Below are 21,912 nucleotides of genomic sequence, written 5' to 3'. Positions count from 1 at the left end.
AGGAAGGAAGGAAAGAAAGAAGCAAGGAAGGAAAAGGAAGAAAGGAAGAGAAGAGAGAGAAAGGAAGAGAGAGGAAAGAAGGGAGGAAGGAAGAAAAAAAGAAAGAGAAAGAAAGAAGAAAGCGAGAGAAAGAAAGAATAAAGCGCGAGGGAGACATGAAAGAAGAGAAAGAAGGAAGGAAGGAAGGAGAGAGAGAGACAGAGAAAGAAAGAAAGAAAGAAAGAAAGAAAGAAAGAAAGAAAGAAAGAAAGAAAGAAAGAAAGAAAGAAAGAAAGAAAGAAAGAAAGAAAGAAGGAAGGAAAGAAGGAAAGAAAGAAAGAAAAAGAAGAAAGAAGAAAGAAAGAAAGAAAGAAAGAAGAAAGAAAGAAAGAAAGAAAGAAAGAAAGAAAGAAAGAAAGAAAGAAAGAAAGAAAGAAAGAAAGACAGAAAGAACAAAGAAAAAGGAAATAGAAATACCTAATAACCCTAAAAGGTTATTTGCTGCTTGAGATTTTGGGGGGTTTTTTGTGTGTTTTCTACCTAGTAACTGCTGAGAAATAAGGCTCGAGACACCATTGGCTAGTTCTGCTGCACTCGGCCAATCCTGGGCTCTAAACTGTTCAGTGGCAATCTTGGGACTTCAGGACATCCGGGCAACAGGTCCCAGATCCCGGGTCCCGCAACTCCAAACATCGCAATTAATGGGAGGTGAACAAAACTTTTCTCTTCTCTTTGGGATGCTTTGTTGTCTGGTGGTGACTGTGCCCATGGGTGAGTTGTATCGGAAAATCGTCATGTGAGGATCACAGGGGAAAAGAAAAACAGAGGTTAATTCTAGAAGGTAGGAAAGGGAGGGGAAGCGCTACAGCTCCGGGGTGGGGACGGTAGGTGCGGGGAGCGGGATCTGCTCTGGACAAGAGAGGGGGTCCTGGGAGAGAGGAAGGCCACACTGGTGGGGAGGCGCGGCCTCTCCTGGCTTTACCTCGAGTGTCCCGACCTGGGTCTCGGGGACAGGGAAGTGGAGGGAGGAGGGTGTGAAAGAATCTAGGGACAACTAAAGAAACCGGACTCTGGCCAGAGAAGTGAGCTGAGGAAGGTGGAAAACGGCCCCCTTGATCTTTGCATTGATGGCTTACTTCATGGAATGTTTAAGGAATCCCTCTCTCGGGAGATACCTGAGCCTTGAGATATGCAAGCGACTCCCAGAAGCTGGGGCACCGATGAGACTTACTTGAGTGACAAGAGAGGCTGAACTCGACCAGCACCGAGGTACCAAGATTCCTAGGCTGATTTTCCTCCTCTGTAACCCTAGGCCTCTGGTCCCTGCCTGCCCTGGCTGCTCATGGAACCAGCTGCTGCCCTGCACTTCTCCCTGCCAGCCTCCCTCCTCCTCCTCCTTCTCAGCCTGTGTGCACTGGTCTCAGGTAGGGATGTGTGCCACTTGCTGCTGTCACCTCTCAGAAAGGAACATCAATCCTGTAGTCTGCAAAGGGAAAGAAGGAAGGACTGTGGGGTTCTTGACTTATCCTTTCATTCTGAACATGTTCACTGAATTTATACCAGCACAGTCCAAAAGAAATACAGTGAGACACAAAGGTCAAGTGCATATACAAGTGCAAATTTTCAAAATGTTTTTTAACTTTTTATTTATTTGTTTGTTTATTTAAGAGACAGTGTATTGCTCTGTCACCAGGCTAGAATGAAGCAGATGGCGAATGAGATCATAACTCACTGTAACCTGGAACTCCTGGGCTCAAGGGATCCTCCCAATCTCAGCCTCCCAAGTAGCAGAGAGTACAAGCAAGGGCCACCACACTCAACTTCAAGTTTTATTTTTTGTAAAGACAGGGTCTCACTATTTGCCCAGGCAGGTCTCAAACTCCTAGCTGTTAAGGATCCTACCACTTTGGCCTCCCAAATATCTGCAATAACAGGCACAAGACCCTGTGCCTAGTCTACTTTTTATTTTAAAAGGTAAAAACATACTTGAAATACATTTTAATAATGTATTTTGTTTCATGTAATAAAATATCAATATTTAAATGCTTAGTTAATGGAAACTATTACCGATGAGATATTTGACATTTTGAAATTTTAATCTTTATAATCTGTATGTGTTTTACACTTAGAGTTCATTTCAATTGGAACTGTTAAATGTCTAGTGGATAGTTAACATTAATTGTTAACACTAAGTGTTAACTAACTGTTAACACTGCCCTAACGGACAGTTCAAGTTTACACTACACTCAGGCACAGTACTAGATTGCAGAATGGAGGAAAATCTCAGTGGCACAGGGTGCCCAGGGCGGGCTCCCCAATGTTTCCTTCATGAAGCAGGAGCAGCCTCAATAGTTACTGCTTCCAGGGGTGGGTGCTGCTGACCAGCCACAGCTACTGGTCCCCAGAAGGGTTCTTAGCCCAAGAACCCCTGTGGCCTTGGAATATCTGCTTCCTTTTGTCCCTGGAATTTTTTTCTCTTTTTTTGCCTTAAAGATGTGATAACTGGTGTCCTTGTCTAATTCTGCCCCTTTGTTGAACAGCCCAGTTTACTGTCGTGGGGCCAGCTAGTCCCATCCTGGCCATAGTGGGAGAAAACACTACGTTACGCTGCCATCTGTCATCCGAGAAAAATGCTGAGGATATGGAGGTGCGGTGGTTCCGGTCTCAGTTCTCCCCCGCAGTGTTTGTGTATAAGGGCAGGAGAGAGAGAAGAGAGGAGCAGATGGAGGAGTACCGAGGAAGAATCACGTTTGTGAGCAAAGACATCAGCAGGGGCAGTGTGGCCCTGGTCATACACAACGTCACAACCCAGGAGAATGGCATCTACCGCTGTTACTTCCAAGAAGGCAGGTCCTACGATGAGGCCATCCTGCGCCTCGTGGTGGCAGGTGCGTCACTTCATTTGGCTTCATTACTTTTGCACAGTGTGACTTTTGGGGAAAATTTCTCCCTTAACCCCAGGCCCATTGCAGACCAACGGATATCTATCTGGAGTCCCCTTTCCACAGATAGAGTGGCTTCCTCCTGCACAAAGGCCACATGAGTGGGTTTGCTCTGCTAAGCTATGGGTTTCACTTCTTTTTTTTTTTTTTTTTTCAAGACAGAATCTTGCTATGTTGCCCAGGCTGGAGTACAGTGGTGCGATCTTGGGTCACTGCAACCTCCACCTCCTGGGTTCAAGCAATTCTCCTGCCTCAGCCTCCTGAGTAGCTGAGATTACAGGGATGCGCTACCATGCCCGGCTAATTTTTGCATTTTTTTAGTAGAGACGGGGTTTCACCATGTTGGCCAGGCTGGTCTCAAACTCCTGACCTTGTGATCCACCTGCCTCAGTCTCCCAAAGTGCTAGGATTACTGGTGTGCGCCACCACGCCCAGCCTGGGCTTCACTTCTTCAGAAGCACACTCATTCCTCAGCTGAGGCCATGAGCGGGGGAAAATAATTAATCTCGGAAAAGAAAGTCTTATGCCTGCCTCTGCATTGAACTGTGCACTTCTGAGAGTGAAAGGAGACACTGTCAAAAATTGTCCTGGGGCAATCAGAATCAATAAGAACTGCCCAGAGAACTACGACATATGAAATCTTATTTTTCGATAAATATTAATCTTGACATTTTCTTCTTTCCTGAAATACTGATTGCAGAGAGAGTGACTTACTTGTAAATAGGTGATTTTATTAAAGCACAACTAAATACAGAAGCAAAATTATATGTCATTCCTGCTAACTCCACAGAGAAAGACTAAGAATTTAGCTGGGAAAAAATTGGCAAGGCTTCAGCATAGAAATGCACTTAAACTGGGATTTCTAGGAGTTTGTTAAAGTGACACTAAGTGATTACCTCAGTCTTAGGGTTAGTGTATTTTGCTTTAAAAGGTATATTTCAGGACTGAAAAAGCCTTTAAGGTGCAGAATAATTCAAGGTGGCATTTCAGTCCATCAGACCTGTGGAGGCAAGGACTAGGAAATTGGGTTCTTCCCAGGAGGCCCCAAATCATAACAGGTAGGAGACCCCATCTTTGCTACTCACAAAGGCAACCTTACATCTGACTAAAACAGAACATCGTGGAAGGAGGGCTTCTTGACCCATTGTCATGACTGTGTTCACAGCAGCACTGCAGTGTTGCCCAGTAATGAATGGTTTCTATGTGGCAGGGACCCACTACTCTTTCTCTGTAAAACCAACCCTGTCCTGACCTTCCCCAGTCTGAACTGGGTTGCTGTAGGACTTTTTGTTTGGTTGCTTATTGTATTCTGCTTGTTGGATTGGTTGGTGGCTGATCTTTCCCTTAAATCTATTGTGTCATGTTACCCGTATTGAACCCATGGAATGTTTTGTAGGAGTTTGTTTTCCAATTTGCTGAGGTATTTTAATTTCTTTTCTAATTCAAGATTTCTGTGTGAGCCTTCAAATGCACAACTAGTTTTTTTCTCCTGACAAAAATTAAACAGAGCAGAAAGCACTAGGCTTAATTGATTGCTTTAATTTTCTTTCTTTAATATAATTTGTTGGGAGACTTTACAAAGGAATTATTCAGGAGAAGTTTGGATGGTCAAACACGGCTGAAGGGTCTCCCAGGACCATGCTTTTGCAGCTCTCTCACTCCAGGTATTCTCTTTCATTGAAGATTCTAGTAAAGATAGCATATATTTAGGATGAGCCTGAATTATTAGGATTTTTGGTGATGATCTCTGACATTAAGGAGGCGATATGATTATCTTAAGATCCCAGGGGCATCCAGATATTTCTAATACATTGATGTTCTCAAAGAACTATAAGAAAATTCTCTATTGGGTGGAACCTCTGGGAGGTAAACAACTGTGAATTAGAGTAAGAGTTGGCTTTGCCAGCTAGCTCGGTCCATTCTCCTAAAAACCATCACCTCCTATGGAGGTAGATAGCCATGATGATGTGAGGCCCTGAACTAGACAGAAGTGTCAGTGACTTTGGTTCAAAAAGTTTCTTAAGATTTAGCCAAGGCTGAGCATGATAACTCATACCTGTAATCCCAGCATTTTGAGAGGTCAAGTCAGGTGAATTGCCTTAGCTCAGGAGTTTGAGAGCAGCCTGGGCAACATGGCAAAACTGCATCTCTACAAAAAAAAAAAAAAAAAAAGGAAAAAAAGGGATTCTGCCAACCTGGTAGGTTTCTGTCATCAGTGTATTATTTTAGAGCTTCAGGAAATTGAGGTCGGCAGAGAAGTCATCCCAGGACAGAAAGTGAAATTCTCAACGTGCCTGTTGAGAATTTGGACACACCCTTCTGGGAGTGAGAAAATTAGTCTTTGCCAGAATAAATCGCACAGCAAGCATTTATAGCAGACAGATAGATGCTTGGCGCTGTGATGGGGCCTTCAGGTGGAGCATAAAGAAAAGTGTGCAATGTGATCTTTTCTCTTAGAGATCTCACAATTTATTTTGCATATTGCTTTCCTGATGTTCTCCAAAACCAGGGGTCTTTCTAGCATCCTTCCTTCAAGGTGCAGTAGGGGCTAAGACACCACTGCCTTTGACTGAGCTCTTCTCCCTCTCCAGGCCTTGGCTCTAAGCCCCTCATTGAAATCAAGGTCCAAGAGGATGGGAGCATTTGGCTGGAGTGCATATCTAGAGGGTGGTACCCAGAGCCCCTCACAGTGTGGAGGGACCCCTACAGTGAGATCGTGCCCGCCCTGAAGGAGGTTTCCATCGCTGATGCAGACGGCCTCTTCATGGTCACCACAGCTGTGATCATCAGAGACAAGTCTGTGAGGAATGTATCCTGCTCTGTCAACAACACCCTGCTCAGCCAGGAGAAGGAAACTGTCATTTTTATTCCAGGTTAGTTCTCTGCCCTCTGAGACCTATCGAGTGTATGCAGGATCCTCAGCACACAGAAGGAGCCCAGAGTGAGGATGTGGACAGTAGTGTGGGTAGAATTGTCCTAGGCTCTGAGGAGCTGGAGACTGCAGCTGAGTTGAGGCCTCTCCCCTCCTCACAAAGGGAGATTCAAAGAGTCCCAAAACACAAGAGTAGGAGCCTCTTCTCTGAGGGTAAACCTGGTCTTTTTTTCTTGATTAGGTCTTTATGCTGCAACAAGTGTAAAATATTAAGGACAACCATCAAACACGGAGAGTAGTGTGGATGGGTGACTGTCTACACTTGGCATTCCTGTGTGCTGCCATCCCTTCCTGTCTATGGGACTTCCCAAAGGACAGAGCTGGGGAAATTCCCTAACAACAGACATTCATAAATGTATTCAACAAATGTTCAACAAGCATTTCTTATGTTTAAGACTGGAAACCAAAGGTCAATAATTGAACAAAATATATCAAAATTTCTATCCTCAAGGAGGTCATATTCTAGAGAGAGACAGCGGCCGGGCACGATGGCTCATGTCTGCAATCCCAGCACTTTGGGAGGCCAAGGCGGTGGATCACAAGTTCAGGAGTTCAAGACCAGCCTGGCCAAGATGGTGAAACACCATCTCTACCAAAACTACAAAAATTAGCCGAGTGCAGTAGCAGGCACCTGTAATCCCCGCTGCTTGGGAGGCTGAGCAGGAGAATCGCTTGAACCTGGGTGGCAGAGCTTGAGCCGAGATCGCGCCACTGCACTCCAGCCTGGGCGACAGAGTGAGACTCTCTCTTAAAAAAGAAAAAGCAAAAAAGGGAGAGAGAGAGAGAGCAAGATATGAAATAATTGAAACAAATGATTAAATAAATAATTATCTATATATTCTATCACATAGTGATGATCATGTAGGAAAAATTAAGCAAAGAGAAAATAGAGAGTTCCAGGAGTGTGAGGCATCATAATTATTAACAAGGTGGTCAGGGAAGACTTCACTGTAAAGATGGAAATTGAGCAATCAAGGCAAGGAACCATCAGATGCTTAAGGACTGAGCAGCTAAGGTACAGGAAGAGCATATGCAAAGGGCGTGAGGAAAGAGCGTGTCTGGCAGTTTCCAGGACTCCCAGGAGGTGATGCTGGTGTGGCTGAAATGGAGTGAGTTCAGGAAGTTGGGGGAGATGAATTCACAGAGGTGATGCAACTACGTTATATATGGCAGCACAGGCCACAAACAGGCCTTGGCTTTTAGAGTGAGTGACACAGGAAGCATTGGAAGGTTTTGAGCAAATAATTAACATGATCTCACTTGGGCTGCTCTGCTGAGAACAGATTACAGAATAGGGCAGAACAAGAAGGTGGACACTGTAGTATTCTACGCATGAGTGATGGTGGCTTGAGGCAGGGTGGTGGCTGTGCTGACTCAGCATGGCTGGTTAGCTTTATGCACCCTGGTCCTTTCCATGGTGACTCCAGATGTTTCTGCTTTGCCCCCTTCTCGGCCCGGCTCTGGCAGTCACTGAGGCGTTAGCCAGTGTAAAGCCAGCATCGCTTCCTCCATCTGAGGTTTCTGAGGGAGTAGCCAACAGAGCAGGTAGCTGAGGAGCTCATCAGATGTGCTCTTAGGGTCACTCTCATCCAGATGTTCTATTTCAAACTAAGTGGACTTTTCTGGCTGCCTTTTCAGAATCCTTTATGCCCAGCACATCTCCGTGGATGGTGGCCCTGGCTGTCATCCTGACCACATCTCCCTGGATGGTGTCCATGGCTGTCATCCTGGCTGTTTTCATCATCTTCATGGCTGTGAGCATCTGTTGCATCAAGAAACTTCAAAGGGAAAAAAAGATTCTGTCAGGGGAAAAGGAAGTTGAACAAGAGGAAAAAGAAATTGCACGTAAGGAATTTGGAAAGAAAGTATGGAAAAATAGAAAGAAATTTTTAAAAGTTAAATAAGTAGGAGGACAATTGACTGTCATAGAAAGGCCTCAGTTCTCACAGGTACCAGCCTGGGGAAGAGAGAGGAAATGCACAGCAGCAGCAACAAGGGCTTGGGACTCTCATGTCATAAGAAGTAATCATTCAGAGCTTTCTTTCTTCCATGCTGCACACGTTGCATTCGTTCACCTGGCTATATGCAGCACTACATGGCTGAACAAAAGTTCAGACAAAAATCTAACAATGTACTGATACTCCCCAGCCATCTGATCATACGTCATTGCTAGTTTCTGACTGTTCCCTAGGCATAAGGGAAGGGTGATGTTAGTGTTCATAGAAAGAACGGTTCCTACATTGTTTAATACAAGCTCAATTTCTCTTAGTTCTTCTGTTGAAGACATGATTTTGTTTCTGTATTTTGTTTTCAGTGCAACTTCAAGAAGAATTGCGTAAGTTTAGCCTTTCCTGAACTACTCTGTGTACAATTTGTGTTCTGCTTACTTAGCAGCATCTCATGACATTCGCCTCTGTCTGTCCCTTGCAGGATGGAGAAGAACATTCTTACATGCTGGTGAGTGCCTCTGTCATTCTCTCAGATCTCAGCTTTCTCCCCACTAGCCAGCTAACAGGACTTCTTAGAGGAGATGAGCAAGGGGCCCAGGGCTAGGTGGGGACAATAGGGAACTGGGGTCAATTCATCAACAGTGTCCCAGCAATGATGCATTGTGGCTCTTCTGTCAGGGAATCCCAGCAGCTCTTAATGAACCCTGCAGTTTACGTCCCAGGTCCCTTTCTCTTTTGGAATAACTTAATGCGTGATTACCAAAGGTTTCCCATGCATAGTAGCCTCCCCAAGAGTTACATTTCAGAAGTTATTGCTCTTTGATTCTGGATCAATTTGAAAGAAGATAATCCTGTTTTAGCAATTTATATCCTGGGGATGGTATAGACTGTGCACAGTTGAAGACCCATGTGAGGAAGAGGCCATAAGGCTCCCCAATAAGCCTGATGCAATGGTGTGCAAATAGGCGGTCAGAAATACCTTTCTGCTTCTAAGAGAGCACTGATATTCTGCATGTAGTCTGCCAAGGGAGGGGATTTAGGTGAGCGGGAGGGTGAGTGGGAGAGCACAGAGAAACCAATCGCCCACTTTCAGTGAGTTCTTCTCATCTTGTGATTCGGCACCTCTGTCTGTCAGCACCAAAGAATCCAAGCTTTACCAGATACCAGGGCCCATGGACCTTTCCTCTTTGGTGAGTTTCAAAATTGCCACTGTCACTTTGGGACACAATCACAACTTGTCACAATCAGACATATCAACTTGCGGAAAGGAGAAAATCATTGTAACGCAGTAGAAAGGTAGACTGAATTAGTAAGAATACATGCAGATGGTAGAGGTTTGCAGAATGCTCAGCTCCTGCATTTCCTGTATGGGAGAAGTCATCTTGGTAGACGTCAGACCCATGTTGTTAAAGCAAAACTGGATTGAAGTGTTTCTTCCCTAACTTTGCCCACACGCCCCTCAGGCACCAGGTTTTCTTTTGTACACATTCATTCTCCTTCTTTATCCTTTGAAGGGTGTCCTTGTCAGTCACGTAAATCAGTTGTCACCTATTAAAACAACCTATAGGACCAATGAAGAGGTCCTTCACCACCTAGCACTGTGTAATGAGAGACTCACTTGATTGATCATTGAGAGGAGAGTGGTGGAACAACAGGAGATAAAGCTTCTGTGATGGTTTAAGCAAAGTTGGAAAGTTTCTAACTAAAGTCCCAGAGATCACATGTCTTTAATAGAAAAGGAATCAGAGCTTAGAATGCTGAGAAAAACTGGGAACCACTAATTTTGGCTCATTTCCTAAACTCTCTGGACTTCATAGAGCCACAATTCTTCTCAACCTGGGGGTGCTGCTTCTGTCTTTGGAGAGATAGAAGTACAGCTTCAGTAATTCTCAGGGTATGAGCTGCCTGGGATCAGGGGACCTTTATGGAAACAGCCACTACATGGGGAACCCCCTGCAGCTTTCTGAGACCTCTCTGGGAACCAGGAACCACACAATCCCCAGGGTTCCTGAGACCCCAGGCCTAAACCTGAGACTTCCTCTGCAGCTGATGTGGTCCTGGATCCAGACACCGCTCATCCCGAGCTCTTCCTGTCAGAGGACCGGAGAAGTGTGAGACGGGGCCCCTACAGGCAGAGAGTGCCTGACAACCCAGAGAGATTCGACAGTCAGCCTTGTGTCCTGGGATGGGAGAGCTTCGCCTCAGGGAAACATTACTGGGAGGTGGAGGTGGAAAACGTGATGGTGTGGACTGTGGGGGTCTGTAGAGACAGTGTTGAGAGGAAAGGGGAGGTCCTGCTGATTCCTCAGAATGGCTTCTGGACCCTGGAGATGTTTGGAAACCAATACCGGGCCCTGTCCTCCCCTGATAGGATTCTCCCTTTGAAGGAGTCCCTTTGCCGGGTGGGCGTCTTCCTGCACTATGAAGCTGGAGATGTCTCCTTCTACAACATGAGGGACAGATCGCACATCTACACATGTCCCCGTTCAGCATTTTCTGTGCCTGTGAGGCCCTTCTTCAGGATAGGGTCTGATGACAGCCCCATCTTCATCTGCCCTGCACTCACAGGAGCCAATGGGGTCACGGTGCCTGAAGAGGGCCTGACACTTCACAGAGTGGGGACCCAGGAGAGCCTATAGAATCAATTCCCTAGTCTCACAGCCATGCAGATAAGCCCTGGTCATCTCAGCAGCCACTGCACAATACTCCTAATGGAAGACACGCCCTCCTTCCCTCTGGTCACATAAGAGAACATCTTCCAGCTGCCTTTTTCACACCCACTCCAACCCTCAGCCCCAATTTTCTCCTCCTCACTAGGCTGTGGCTTTAGCAGTTCCTTTGCTTGTAATTACGGGATGGGATCCAGGCATAGGGAACTAGTTGTTTCATAGCTCCCAGCCAAGAAAAAAGTGAGAGAAGCTGTTGGGCAGCAAACCTGCTGCTGAACATCAGGACAACCATATTGAGCCCAATATGCCAGTTGGCACCAGATGCTGTGGACTTGGAATGAGGCCAACAGGATTCGCCAGGATGAGAGAGGAGAGAGGAATCCACAGGACCACCAGAGGGTAGAGGGAGCCAGATATGCAGGTCAGAGATAGAGGAAGTGGAACCAGAGAGCTGGGAGGCACCAAGGCTGTAAGGATGGCTAAGTCCCACCATAACAGCTAAAGGGTCCTGGGAGATGATGGCTCATTTCCACCCAACCCCAGGATTTCCACAACACACACCCACAGGCCTGGACCTGGGACAAAGATGAATGAAGAACATGGACTCATGTGGATGTGGTTTGGCTCACGTGTGCCTGCAATAAACAAGGAGTAAGTACTTAGTCCCTGAGTGTGGTTGAGGTTTGAGGCCCTGGTCGAGCAGGGAAGTACTGGACCTGGTCTAGGTCAGCATTCAGATTCAATGGGGACACCAGTGGCTTCAAACTTCCTGATCTAATTATGTCTTTAGACACTTAGAAATTATTGAGGACCTTAGAGAGCTTTTGTTTATTTGGGTTAATATTTGTTAATATTTATGGCATTTGACATTGAAACAAAAATTTAAAATGTTATCTTTTAATTCATATTAAAATAGCATGAATAAATCAATTATAGGCTAATATAAACAGGATGTTTTGTGAAAAAGCAATCTATTGTGTCCAAATAAAAGAACAAGAAGTGTGACACTGGTTCACTTTTTCCAAATCTAATGTCTGGCTTAATAGAAGATGTTTGTATTCTCATATCTGTCTTTGTATTAAACCTATTGGTATATCATGGGTCATATTGGCTCAAAAAAACTTTACTGCACCCTACTGAAATAACGAGATGAAAAACGATCAATGTTTCATTATTATTATTGTGAAAATAGTACTAACACTGGGGACTCCTTAAGAGTACGTCGGAGTTCTCCCTAGGAATCCCAAGACCACATTTGGAAACTAGAATAGTGGATCCTGGAAGTTAATCCATGTGCTGGTTAATTTTAGATGTCACCTTGACTGGATTAAGGAATACCTAGACAACTGTACAACATTATTTCCGGGTGTGTCTGTGAGTGTGTTTCCAGAAGAGACTGGCATGTGAGTCAGTAGGAAATTCTCCCCTCCAATTGACTACGGGTCCAATAGAACCAAAAGGCAGAGGAAAGGCAAATTCTTCTCTCCTCTGGAGCTGAGACATTCTTCTTCTTCTGCCCTTGGACATCAGAACTCCTGGCTCTCTGGCCTTTGAACTTTGGGACTTGTACCAGGAGGCCCTGGGTTCTCAGGCCTTTGGCTTTGGACTGAGAGTTACACAATCATCTTCCCTGGCTGTGAGGCTTTCGGACTTAAAATGAGCCGTGCTACCAGCATCCCAGGGTCTCCAGCCTATAGACGGGCTGTTGTGTGATTTCTTAGCTTCTGTATTCACATGAGCCAATTTCCTTAATAAATGCCTGCTCATAAATCTGTATCTATATCTATATCTGTATGTGTATCTATATCTATATCTATATCGTATTGGTTTTGTCTCTCTGGAGAACCCTGACTAATACAATCAGGCATCTAAAATTCTGGCTTGAATGGTAGTATTTTAGGTTTTAGACAATTCCGTAATCCAATTGGACTGAAAATTTTTAAATAATCAAAAATTTTATCACTGTAGTTACAAATAGACACAATATTGAAAGAATCAGGAGTGATTTTTTCAATACCTATTTGTAAAGATGGAAAGCAAGGTTGCTTATGTTTATGTGTATGTCTTAGCCTATGTGGGCAGCTATAACAAAAATACCACCAAGACTGAATAGTTTGTAAACAACAGAAATTTATTTCTTGCAATTCTGCAGGCTGGGAAATCTAAGATCAACACCCCAGCATATTGGTGTGTGGTGAGGGCCCATAGACTTGTTCACATGGCGAAGGATAAAGATAGATCTCTAGGGTCTCTTTTGGAGGGACACTAATGACATTCATTAGGGCTCCCTCAACCTCAGAGAGAAAATAGGAGGAGGAGATTCCAAATTTCCTGCTGGTGCCCTGACCTGCTCCTGCCCCTTCTCATCTATTTTCTCTGATTTAAGAAGCAGGTATCCTTTCCCCTGTGTCAGGCTAATTCTCCATCCACACCCTGGACCCTCACTCTCCAGTTTCCCTTAGGACTTCTGTGTTTAGTTCATTCATTCATTCAACAAAAATCAATGAGTACTAACTACATGCCAATCAGTGTTCCTGGTACTGGGGGCAGAGAAGTGCACAAAGCGTAAAGTCCCATTCCTTATGGTTGTAGAAGACAGACAGAAAACAAAATAAGTAGTAACATATATGGTGTGTTGGATGATGATAACTGATCAGGAGATAAATAAATTGGGGAAGGAATATAGGAAATCACAACTTCTAAAAGGGTGGTAATGAGCAATAGGAGTGAGGCACAGAATACCTCGGAGAAAAACATTCTGAGTTGAGAGAACAGCAGTGCCAGAGCACAGAGTCAGAAGCACTGTGGTTTGTGTGAAGAACAGTAATGAGGCTGGGGTTGGCAGAGCACACAGGGTAACCAGGAGAATAGGAGGTAACAAGACCAGAGGGGGTTGAGGGCCAGATCACGTATGGCTTTGAAAGTCATCATGCTGACCTGGGCTTTACCTCTGAGAGGGGAGCCACAGGAAGGTTGAGCAGAAAAAGGACTGGACTTACTTATGTTTTAAGAAGTTACTTCACATGCTAGGCTGATATGGGCTGTGGGTAGGGCTGGTGGATGGAGGCCTGAAGACCCAGCTGGGAGCTACTGCAGTGATCCAGGGGAAAGATGCAGATGACTTGTACCAGGGAGGAGCCATGAAAATGTTATGATGCTGGATTTATTTTCAAGACAGAGTAAAAAGGCTTTGCTGATAAACTTATGGGTGGGGTGTGAAAAAGGAGGCCATCAAGGGTGACCACAGGTTTTGGTCCAAAGAAACTGTACAGATGGAGTTGCCACTTACTGAGATGAGGAAACTGAAGGAGAAGCAGGTTTTGGAGGCCAGGGGAGGAGCCAGCATAGAATCCAAAGGTCAGTTTTGGATATGTTCAGGTGGAGGAGCTTACTAGAGATTCCTGTGGAGATGAAGAGTAGGCCAGTCAATAATAAATATGTAGTCCAGGCAACAGGTCAGGGCTGTAAACACAAGTTATTCTCTTTATCTTCTTTATCTTCATGTTTGCTGCCACTGCCTGTTTCACTTTAATGCATTAGTGATCTATTGCTGCATAACAAATTACCACAAACTTAGTGGTTTAAAACAGCACACATTTATCATTTTAGTTTCTATGGGTTAGAAGTCCAGGCAGAACTTAGTGAGCTTCTCTGCTCAGAACTTCACAGAGCAAAAGTCAAGGTGTTGGCCAGGCCGTAGCCTCATCTAGAGCCTCGACTGTGGGAGAGTCCTCTTTTCAGATCACTCAGGTTGTTAACAGAGTTCATTTCTTTACAGTTGTAGGACTGAAAGCCCCAACTCCCTGCAGGCTGAAGCAGATCACTCAGGTTGTTAACAGAGTTCATTTCTTTACAGTTGTAGGACTGAAAGCCCCAACTCCCTGCAGGCTGAAGCTGGAGGCTGCTCTCAGCTCCTACAGGCCTCCTCAGCTCCCTGCTGTGTAGATTTCCCATGATGACTACTTTCCTCTTCATAGCCAGCTAGGAAGATAGAGCCTCTAGAGTGGGTCAGCTAGCAAGACAGAGTCTTATACTACATAATGTAGTCATCGAAGGGACATCCCATCAGTTTTGCCATATTTTATTGGTTAGCAGCAAGCCACAGGTTCAGCTCAAACTCAGGGAAAGTACAGGCTGCAAACTGCAAAAAAAGTAATCATAAGGGGTCCACTCCAGACTCTGTTGGCTACACCATATAAGAAACTCAAGGTTCTTCCTGCCGTGCATCCCCTTTCCCTGGGCAATACAACTGTGCTAGCCTCTCTCTAGGTCTCTACTTCCATACAAGCAAAGTCTCAGAAAAAGAACACATACATGGCCATCAGACACTGTCTGCCATGATGATGGCCACTGCTGTACCACACCAAAAACATTTTTTTTTTCTTTCTTTCTTTCTTTTTTTTTTTTTTTTTTTTTTTGAGGCAGTCTTTTGCTCTGTTGTCCAGGCTGGAGTGCAGCAGCGTGATCTTGGTTCACTGCAACTTCTGCCTCCTAGGTTCAAGCAATTCCCCTGACTCAGCCTCCTGAGTAGCTGGAATTACAGGCCTGTGCTACCATGCCCAGCTAATTTTTGTGCTTTTAGTAGAGCAGGGTTTTGCCATGTTGGCCTGACTGGTCTTGAACTCCTGACCTTAGGTGACTTGCCCGCCTCAGTCTCCTAAAGTGCTACATTACAGGAGAGATTCACTACTCTCGGCCCGTAAGCATTGTTTCTATCAGTTTCTAATGGTTTCCCAACCATTAAATCCGTTATACATTTCTATTTTCCCCTGCCACCCCTGTGCTTCCCTTTTTAGAGAGACAGGATCTTGCTCCATCACCCAGGCTAGAGTTCAGTGGTGTGATCATAGCTGAGTGCTGCCTTGATCTCCTGGGCTCAAGCGATCCTCCTGCCTTAGCCTCCCACAGTGCTGGGATTATAGTTGTGAGACACTGGGCCTTGCTAGTCATTGTACACTTCTGCCCTTTCTTTATGGACAACCCTGAGTTCTTCATAGACCTGCCTGAGTAGGTGTTCCTGCCTATGTGGTATCTGCCTCATCAATCCCCAGGGCTCTCTTCTTGGTCTTTCCCTACTCCTAGGGAGATCCTTCTCAGAGTTCTTGCTCCACTTGCTCCAGAACTGCTGAAATTCCTTAGGCTTTGGTCCTGGCTTCTCTTTTCACACCACATATGCTCTTGCAAGGTCTAATTCGTTTTCAAAGCTCTACCCCATAACCAGACCCCACCGGCACTTGAATTTCTGTCTCCAGCCCCACACATTCCCTGAACTCAGTGCCCACTAGCATTTCACAATGAGTGTGTCCAAAACTAAATTCCCATCAGCCCTGCCTACCCATTATTATCTGAAGGAGCGACACCACCTAAGAGTCATTTTAGCCTTCTCTTGCTCTCTTTTACCCACCACATCTGACTGATAGCCAAGTCCTGCTATTTGTACTTCCTTTCAGTAGTCCAGCTCAGTGGTTTGAGCACAGACTCTGGAGTAAGACAGCCTGAACTCAAAGCCCAGCTTAGAAAGAAATTACTCACGTGACCTTGCGGAGTTATTTAACCTCTCTGGACCTCAGATTTTATATCTATTAAATGTAGGAAATAAGGTTTCTACCTCTTAGGGTTGTTGTGAGTCTTACTAATACATGTAAATCTCTAAGCACAATACCAGCATTGTAGCAGGTTCTATGTAAGTATTTCCTAGTATTAACGTTAGTAATCAATAAAGTCTCCTATCCCCCATCTCCAAGCAGTCATCATTTCTTGCCTAGAGTGTCACAGTAGCTTCCTTCCTGGTCTCCCTATCTCCTAACATCTGGCCCACCGATGAGGACAGGATATATTGTGCAACCCCAGCAGGCATCATCCCATAGCATACAATGTAAATGGCGCCCCCTACCTCCCATCTTCCCCGCACCTACCTCACTTATGTTTCAACCGTACATATTTTCTCATGTCAAACTTTTCGGAGATTTTCCCTTCATCTTCACACTAAAAGTCCAACTCCACAGCAGACATCTGTTGATGTTATCTCCAGGGGAAGTGGATTTAGGAGTCATCAATGCAGGGATCAGAATTGAACCTTTCAGAAAGGAAGGCAATGAAATTCATCGAGGGTTACTACTTGCAGGGCCTGTGCTAACTGTTCCTTAAATAACTTATGGAACAGATCTCATTTCTACCCTACAGACAAATGAATAGAGACCTTGAGTAATTAGTTAACTGGCTTTGGATTCCAGGGCTAATGAGTTGTGAATGAGAACAGATAAAGATAGAAAACAAAACAAAACAAAACCTAGCGACAGTACATAGTAAGGCAGTGTGCCTTGGACGTGCTGACAGGTATCTAGATACAGCATAAAGAAAATGTGTGTTCATGAGAGTTCTTAATGGCAACAAGAGGTGGCATAATAACCATGAGAAATGGACATTTGTTGATGAGACTAACTAAATAAAGGAGACAGATTTCTTGGCATTTTGCCACACCTATTGCATGCAGGACACTGCACTAGATCTTGTAAAAGACAAAGAGAAGATAGCATCAAGGGCCTAGGTCTTGAAGGAGAGCTGAGTACAATTTTACTAAGCATACATTCTTGTGACTTACTGTTTTTGATACACTGTTGTTACCAAACTGCATGCATTATCTCATTCCATCCTCACAACAGCAACCCTAAAAGTCAGGTACTGTTATTTTACAGATAGGGAAACTGAGGTACAGAGAAGTTAGGTAACTGGCCCAAGGTCATGCAGGCCACCTGGCTTGAGAATTAGTGCTCTTATCCACTCCATTATGCAACCTCTACTCACTAATTTTGAACTTCAGTGCCTGAGACCTACTAGATGATAGATTCTCAGTAAAACTTTGTTGAGTCACTGAATTCATTTCTGCCCCATTTCACATCCATTTCTTTCACAAGACTTCTTTCCCAGAGTTCTGTGTGAAGAACTGTATGAGAAATGGAGCAAGGAGCCTGATACTTTGGAAATTACAAACTTGAGAGATATGAATTATTGGGCCCAGAAACTCCTAATCTGAAGTTTAGCACCTCAGCTGCTTCTTTGTGTCAAAGTGATTTGGATCCTTCAGGCAAGGGTGGGTGATCGTTCTCACTGACATAATTTCAAGCAACACAGCTTCTGATAGACTATGAATTTAAAAATAAGTAAATGAGGTGCAGTAGCTCACCCCTGAAAACCCAGCACTTTGGGAGGCAGAGGCAGGCAGATCACCCGAGGTCAGGAGTTCAAGACCAGCCTGGCCAACATGGCAAAACCCCATCTACTAAAAATACAAAAATTAGCTGAGTATAGTGGCAGGTGCCTGTGATCCCAGCTACTCGGGAGGCTGAGGTAGGAGAATTGCTTGAAACTGTGAGGCAGACATTACAGTGAGCCAACAGCATGCCACTGCATGCTAGCCTGGGAGAAACAGCAAGATTCCATCTCAAAAAAAAAAAAAAAAAAAGAAGCAAATGAACAAATAAATAAGGATAATGGATGGATAGGGAATTAATAGAGATATGGAATATTATAATAAAGTAAGAAAGTTTAGTAAAATATTAGCTCTATCAATATAATTTATATGGTAGGTAATTGGTATTCACTGAAAATTCTTTCACCTTTGCTATATGTTTTAGAAATTTTATGATAAACTGTTGAGGAGGAAAAAGGGAGAGGAAAAAAATTTGTACTTCTGCTCCTGATAACAGAGACCAGAAATACCACTGGCCTAAACAAAACAAGGGTTTCCTTGGTTTTTTTTGTTTTTTGTTTTCACGTAAAATGAATTCAGGTGGTGGCAGTCCAGGGCTGATCTGGCACCTCAGAGATGTCATTCATGCCCCAGACTGCTTCTGACTTCATTCTCTGCTGTCTCTACATGTGGCTTCCAACTTCAAGGTTGCCTCATGGTCCCAGGAGGGCTGCTGCACCTCCAGGTCAAAAGTCTACCTTGTAGGCAAGAGGAAGAGGAAGTATGGAGAGTGTACCCTCACACTCCCAGCTATTTTGGTCCATCCTTTGAAGGTTCTCTGGGAGAAGCACAAGACCACAACTGTCACCTACAAACCACTGGTTCCAACTTAGTCCCTTGGCCTCTGCTATCTATGAGATGAAACAGCACGTTGCTGTACCTAAGAAAATTAGGTCTTATCACCAAGAAGAAACAGGAAATGCATGATCCAGAAGCGACCAGCCTTCTCAACCAGATGCCACACAGTCTAAATTCAAACTGTTGCAATGTAATTAAATTCCACTAGCCGCAGTCACATCTTAGCCTTAGGAACTTTGATCATTGACTTGAAATCCCGGAAAGTGTGTTTTGAGGTCCTAGACCACAGGAAGAACCAATTTGCTTCACAGACATCTTACAGAGACAGTATTCACAGTTTGTCTAGAGTCCAGCCTCAAAGAATGTGTACTCCACTGGCAGCATGAGAAACAAATACACAGGAAAATACAATGTAGCACAAACCAGGAGCTGAAGGTGAATGGAGATGCTCAGAAACACCTGCACTAAAAATTTGCTGAAAAAGGTAAAACATGTCAAGCAGCACTGCCTTTGGAAACCAGAAAAATTATATTATTTATTAACAGATCCTATGCCTGGATGCTGGAAGTACTTAAAAATGTGCACTGTTGGCCGGGTGCGGTGGCTCAAGCCTGTAATCCTAGCACTTTGGGATCTGAGGCAGGAGGATCACTTGAGCTCAGGAGTTCAAGACCAGCCTGGCCAACATGGCAAAACCCCATCTCTACTAAAAATACAAAAAGTAACTGGGCATGGTGGTGAGCACCTGTAATCCCAGTTATTAGGGAGCTGAGGCAGTAGAATTGCTTGAACCCAGGAGGCAGAGGTTGCAGTGAGCCGGGATCCTGCCACTGCACTCCAACGTGGGTGACAGAGTGACACTCCCTTTCAAAAAAAAAAAAAAGTGCATTGTGTCTCGTTTTCTTTCCATTTATACGTTTATTTGACTCTAGTAAAGTCTCCTCTTCCTGCATGTACCCATATTCATGCAAGCAAATGTTAGCAAACTGCCCCAATAGCATTTTAATTAGTGCACATCTTTCTCTCTTTGCCACATTAAAATCTTTTCCCATTTTGTACTGCTAATATTTCTATTATGAAAAAAGACATAAGTAAATATATAGAAATACTTATATACATGTACACGCAAGAATGAAAGAGAGAAACGTAAACACTAAGGGAGATAGGGCTGGAATTTTTCTTCAATGTGTACAATCCAATATACTTTCAGTTTTCATTTCAACCTTCCTCAGTAGTTTCTGCCCAGCAACTGATGAGAAACATCACCTCTAAGCCAATCAAAAAACTAATTCTTCCAAAAAGAGATGATTATTCCTCACAATGACCAGACAGCCTCTGCTTTCCTTTTGTTTTCTTCCAAGTGGAGATTCAACCATAATAGAAAGAATGGAGAACTATTAACCGCCTTTCTTCGGTGGGTTGTGATTTTCAGAGGGGAATGTTGAGAGGTAAGCGGGGGAAGTTGATTAGAGCCTGGGCTACAATGCCTGGGAGGACACGGGCTGAATCGCCGAGAGTGGGCATGCAGGGAGAGTACTTGCCCAAAGAAAGGGGTATGTGGCTGAGGGAGTGTGCACACACACATGTGGACACACGGAAAGGGGAGAAGTAGTGTAAAGAATAAAGACCTGCAGAGGTTGGGGTTTCGTGAAGAAATAGTCCAATTGCATGTTCTTAACAACGTATTGTGGTCAGAAAAGGGCAAACAATCTTTAAAACCTGCTCTGGCCAACTCAAGGCATGTATTCTAAGAGATTCTAAAAAGACATGTCCCTTATAGATTCATATGTAAATTTGTCCGTTACAGAAATATTAAAAATACAGAAAATATCTGAACCAGCATACATATACAACAGGCAGGGGATAAACAGACAATGCATGGTTCAATCATAAAAGAGATTTCCATGCAGCCTTTAGGAATCGTGTTTTTAATGAAGGGCAATTATTGATAATTTTAACAATGTTAGATCCATACATTACACCTTGTTTTGTATCTTTTAGAAACAGTATGTGTTTTTCCTTTTACTCATCATTTCCCCAAAACCTAAAGAATGCTATCCAACGGATACAATCTATTTCATTGTATGAATATGCATTTTGTTTGTTTTGAGATGGAGTCTTGCTCTGTGACCCAGGCTGGAGTGCGGTGGTGCATTCTCAGCTCATTGCAGCCTGTTTCCCAGGTTCCAGCGATTCTCCTGCCACAGTCTCCTGGGTAGCTGAGGGGGTGCACACGCACACATGTGGACACACGGAAAGGGGAGAAGTAGTGCAAAGAATAAAGACCTGCAGAGTTTGGGATTTGGTCAAAAAATATTCTAATTGCATGTTCTTAAGAATTTATTGTGGTCACAAAAAGGCAAAAAATCTTTAAAATCTGTTCTGGCCAACTCAAGGCATCTATTCTAAGAATTTCTAAAAAGAGATGTCCCTTTTACATTCATATGTAAATCTGTTCATTTCAGAAATATTAAAAATATAGAAAAGTCTGAACCAGCATACATATACAACAGGCGGGGGATAGACAAAAAATGCATGTTTCAGTCATAAAAGAGATTTCCAAAAAGCCTTTAGGAGTTGTGTTTGTAACGAAGGGCAATTATTTATAATTTTAACAACGTTAGAGCCACACATTACACCTTGTTTTGTATCTTTTAGGAACAGTATGTGTTTTTCCTTTTATTCATCATTTCCCCAAAACCTATGGATACAACCTATTTCATTGTATGAATATACAATTTTTTTTTTTGAGATGGAGTCTTGCTCTGTTGCCCAGGCTGGAGCGCAGTGGTGCATTCTCAGTTCACTGCAGCCTGTTTCCCAGGTTCCAGCGATTCTCCTGTCTCAGCCTCCTGGGTAGCTGGGATTACAGGTGCATGCCACCATGCCCAGCTACTTTTTGTATTTTTAGTAGAGACAGAATTTTGCCATGTTGTCTAGGCTGGTCTCAAACTCCTGACCTCAGGTGATCTGCCTGCATCAGCCTCCCAAAGTGCTGGGATTACAGGCGTGAGCCACCACACCCGGCCTTTACAAATATTTTTTAACATTTCCCTAGTTTGGGCTATTTCTCTTTTCTGCATTTGGCTATTGTAGATTTTACTATATTGAACAGCCTAAAACATAAATTTTTGTCTTAGTTCCTGATTTTCTTTTTCTTCAATACTAATTCCTAAAAGTGGAACTTTTGGGTCAAAGTATACAACTTTTTTGTTTTCTTTAATAGCCGTTCCTTAGTAAAGCATATAACTTTTTTAAGGTCCTTGATATATACATAGTCAAAATACTTTGAGAAATATTTATGTTTTCACTACCAAAGTATATGACTACTACTATAGACATTTTATTTATTGATTGATTTGTAGAGATGGGGTTTCATTATGTTGACCAGGCT

At 43.8% G+C, this 21,912-nt stretch overlaps 2 protein-coding genes across 43 annotated transcripts in view; both read left to right on the top strand.

Moving 5' to 3' along the window:
* The first annotated feature begins 607 nt into the window (after nucleotides 1-607).
* On the top strand, nucleotides 608-12,247 carry BTN2A2 (butyrophilin subfamily 2 member A2). 15 transcript variants are annotated; one of them, XR_013416014.1, is made up of 10 exons: nucleotides 608-687; nucleotides 1,292-1,403; nucleotides 2,520-2,867; nucleotides 5,513-5,794; nucleotides 7,492-7,698; nucleotides 8,168-8,188; nucleotides 8,284-8,310; nucleotides 8,938-8,992; nucleotides 9,849-11,122; nucleotides 11,782-12,247. XR_013416014.1 is itself a non-coding variant. In XM_077998470.1 (9 exons), the coding sequence occupies exons 2-9, from the start codon at nucleotides 1,322-1,324 to the stop codon at nucleotides 9,850-9,852; spliced, it is 1,026 nt and encodes a 341-aa protein (XP_077854596.1). In that variant the 5' UTR covers nucleotides 608-687; nucleotides 1,292-1,321; the 3' UTR covers nucleotides 9,853-11,476.
* Nucleotides 12,248-19,828: 7,581 nt separating this feature from the next.
* LOC700227 (butyrophilin subfamily 3 member A1) overlaps nucleotides 19,829-21,912 on the top strand; it is a 46,492-nt gene continuing 44,408 nt past the window's right edge. For 21 of the 28 annotated variants that reach the window (XR_013416783.1, XR_013416784.1, XR_013416782.1 and 18 more), the window contains exon 1: nucleotides 19,829-19,966. The gene's annotated coding sequence lies outside the window, so the exon portion shown is untranslated. The remainder of the gene's footprint in view (nucleotides 19,967-21,912) is intronic. The other 7 variants (XR_013416787.1, XM_078000854.1, XM_078000845.1 and 4 more) reach the window with 1 other exon arrangement.

The sequence above is a fragment of the Macaca mulatta genome, chromosome 4, assembly GCF_049350105.2.
Source record: "Macaca mulatta isolate MMU2019108-1 chromosome 4, T2T-MMU8v2.0, whole genome shotgun sequence".
NCBI lineage: Eukaryota > Metazoa > Chordata > Mammalia > Primates > Cercopithecidae > Macaca > Macaca mulatta.
This window is presented reverse-complemented; position numbering and strand designations above follow the sequence as displayed.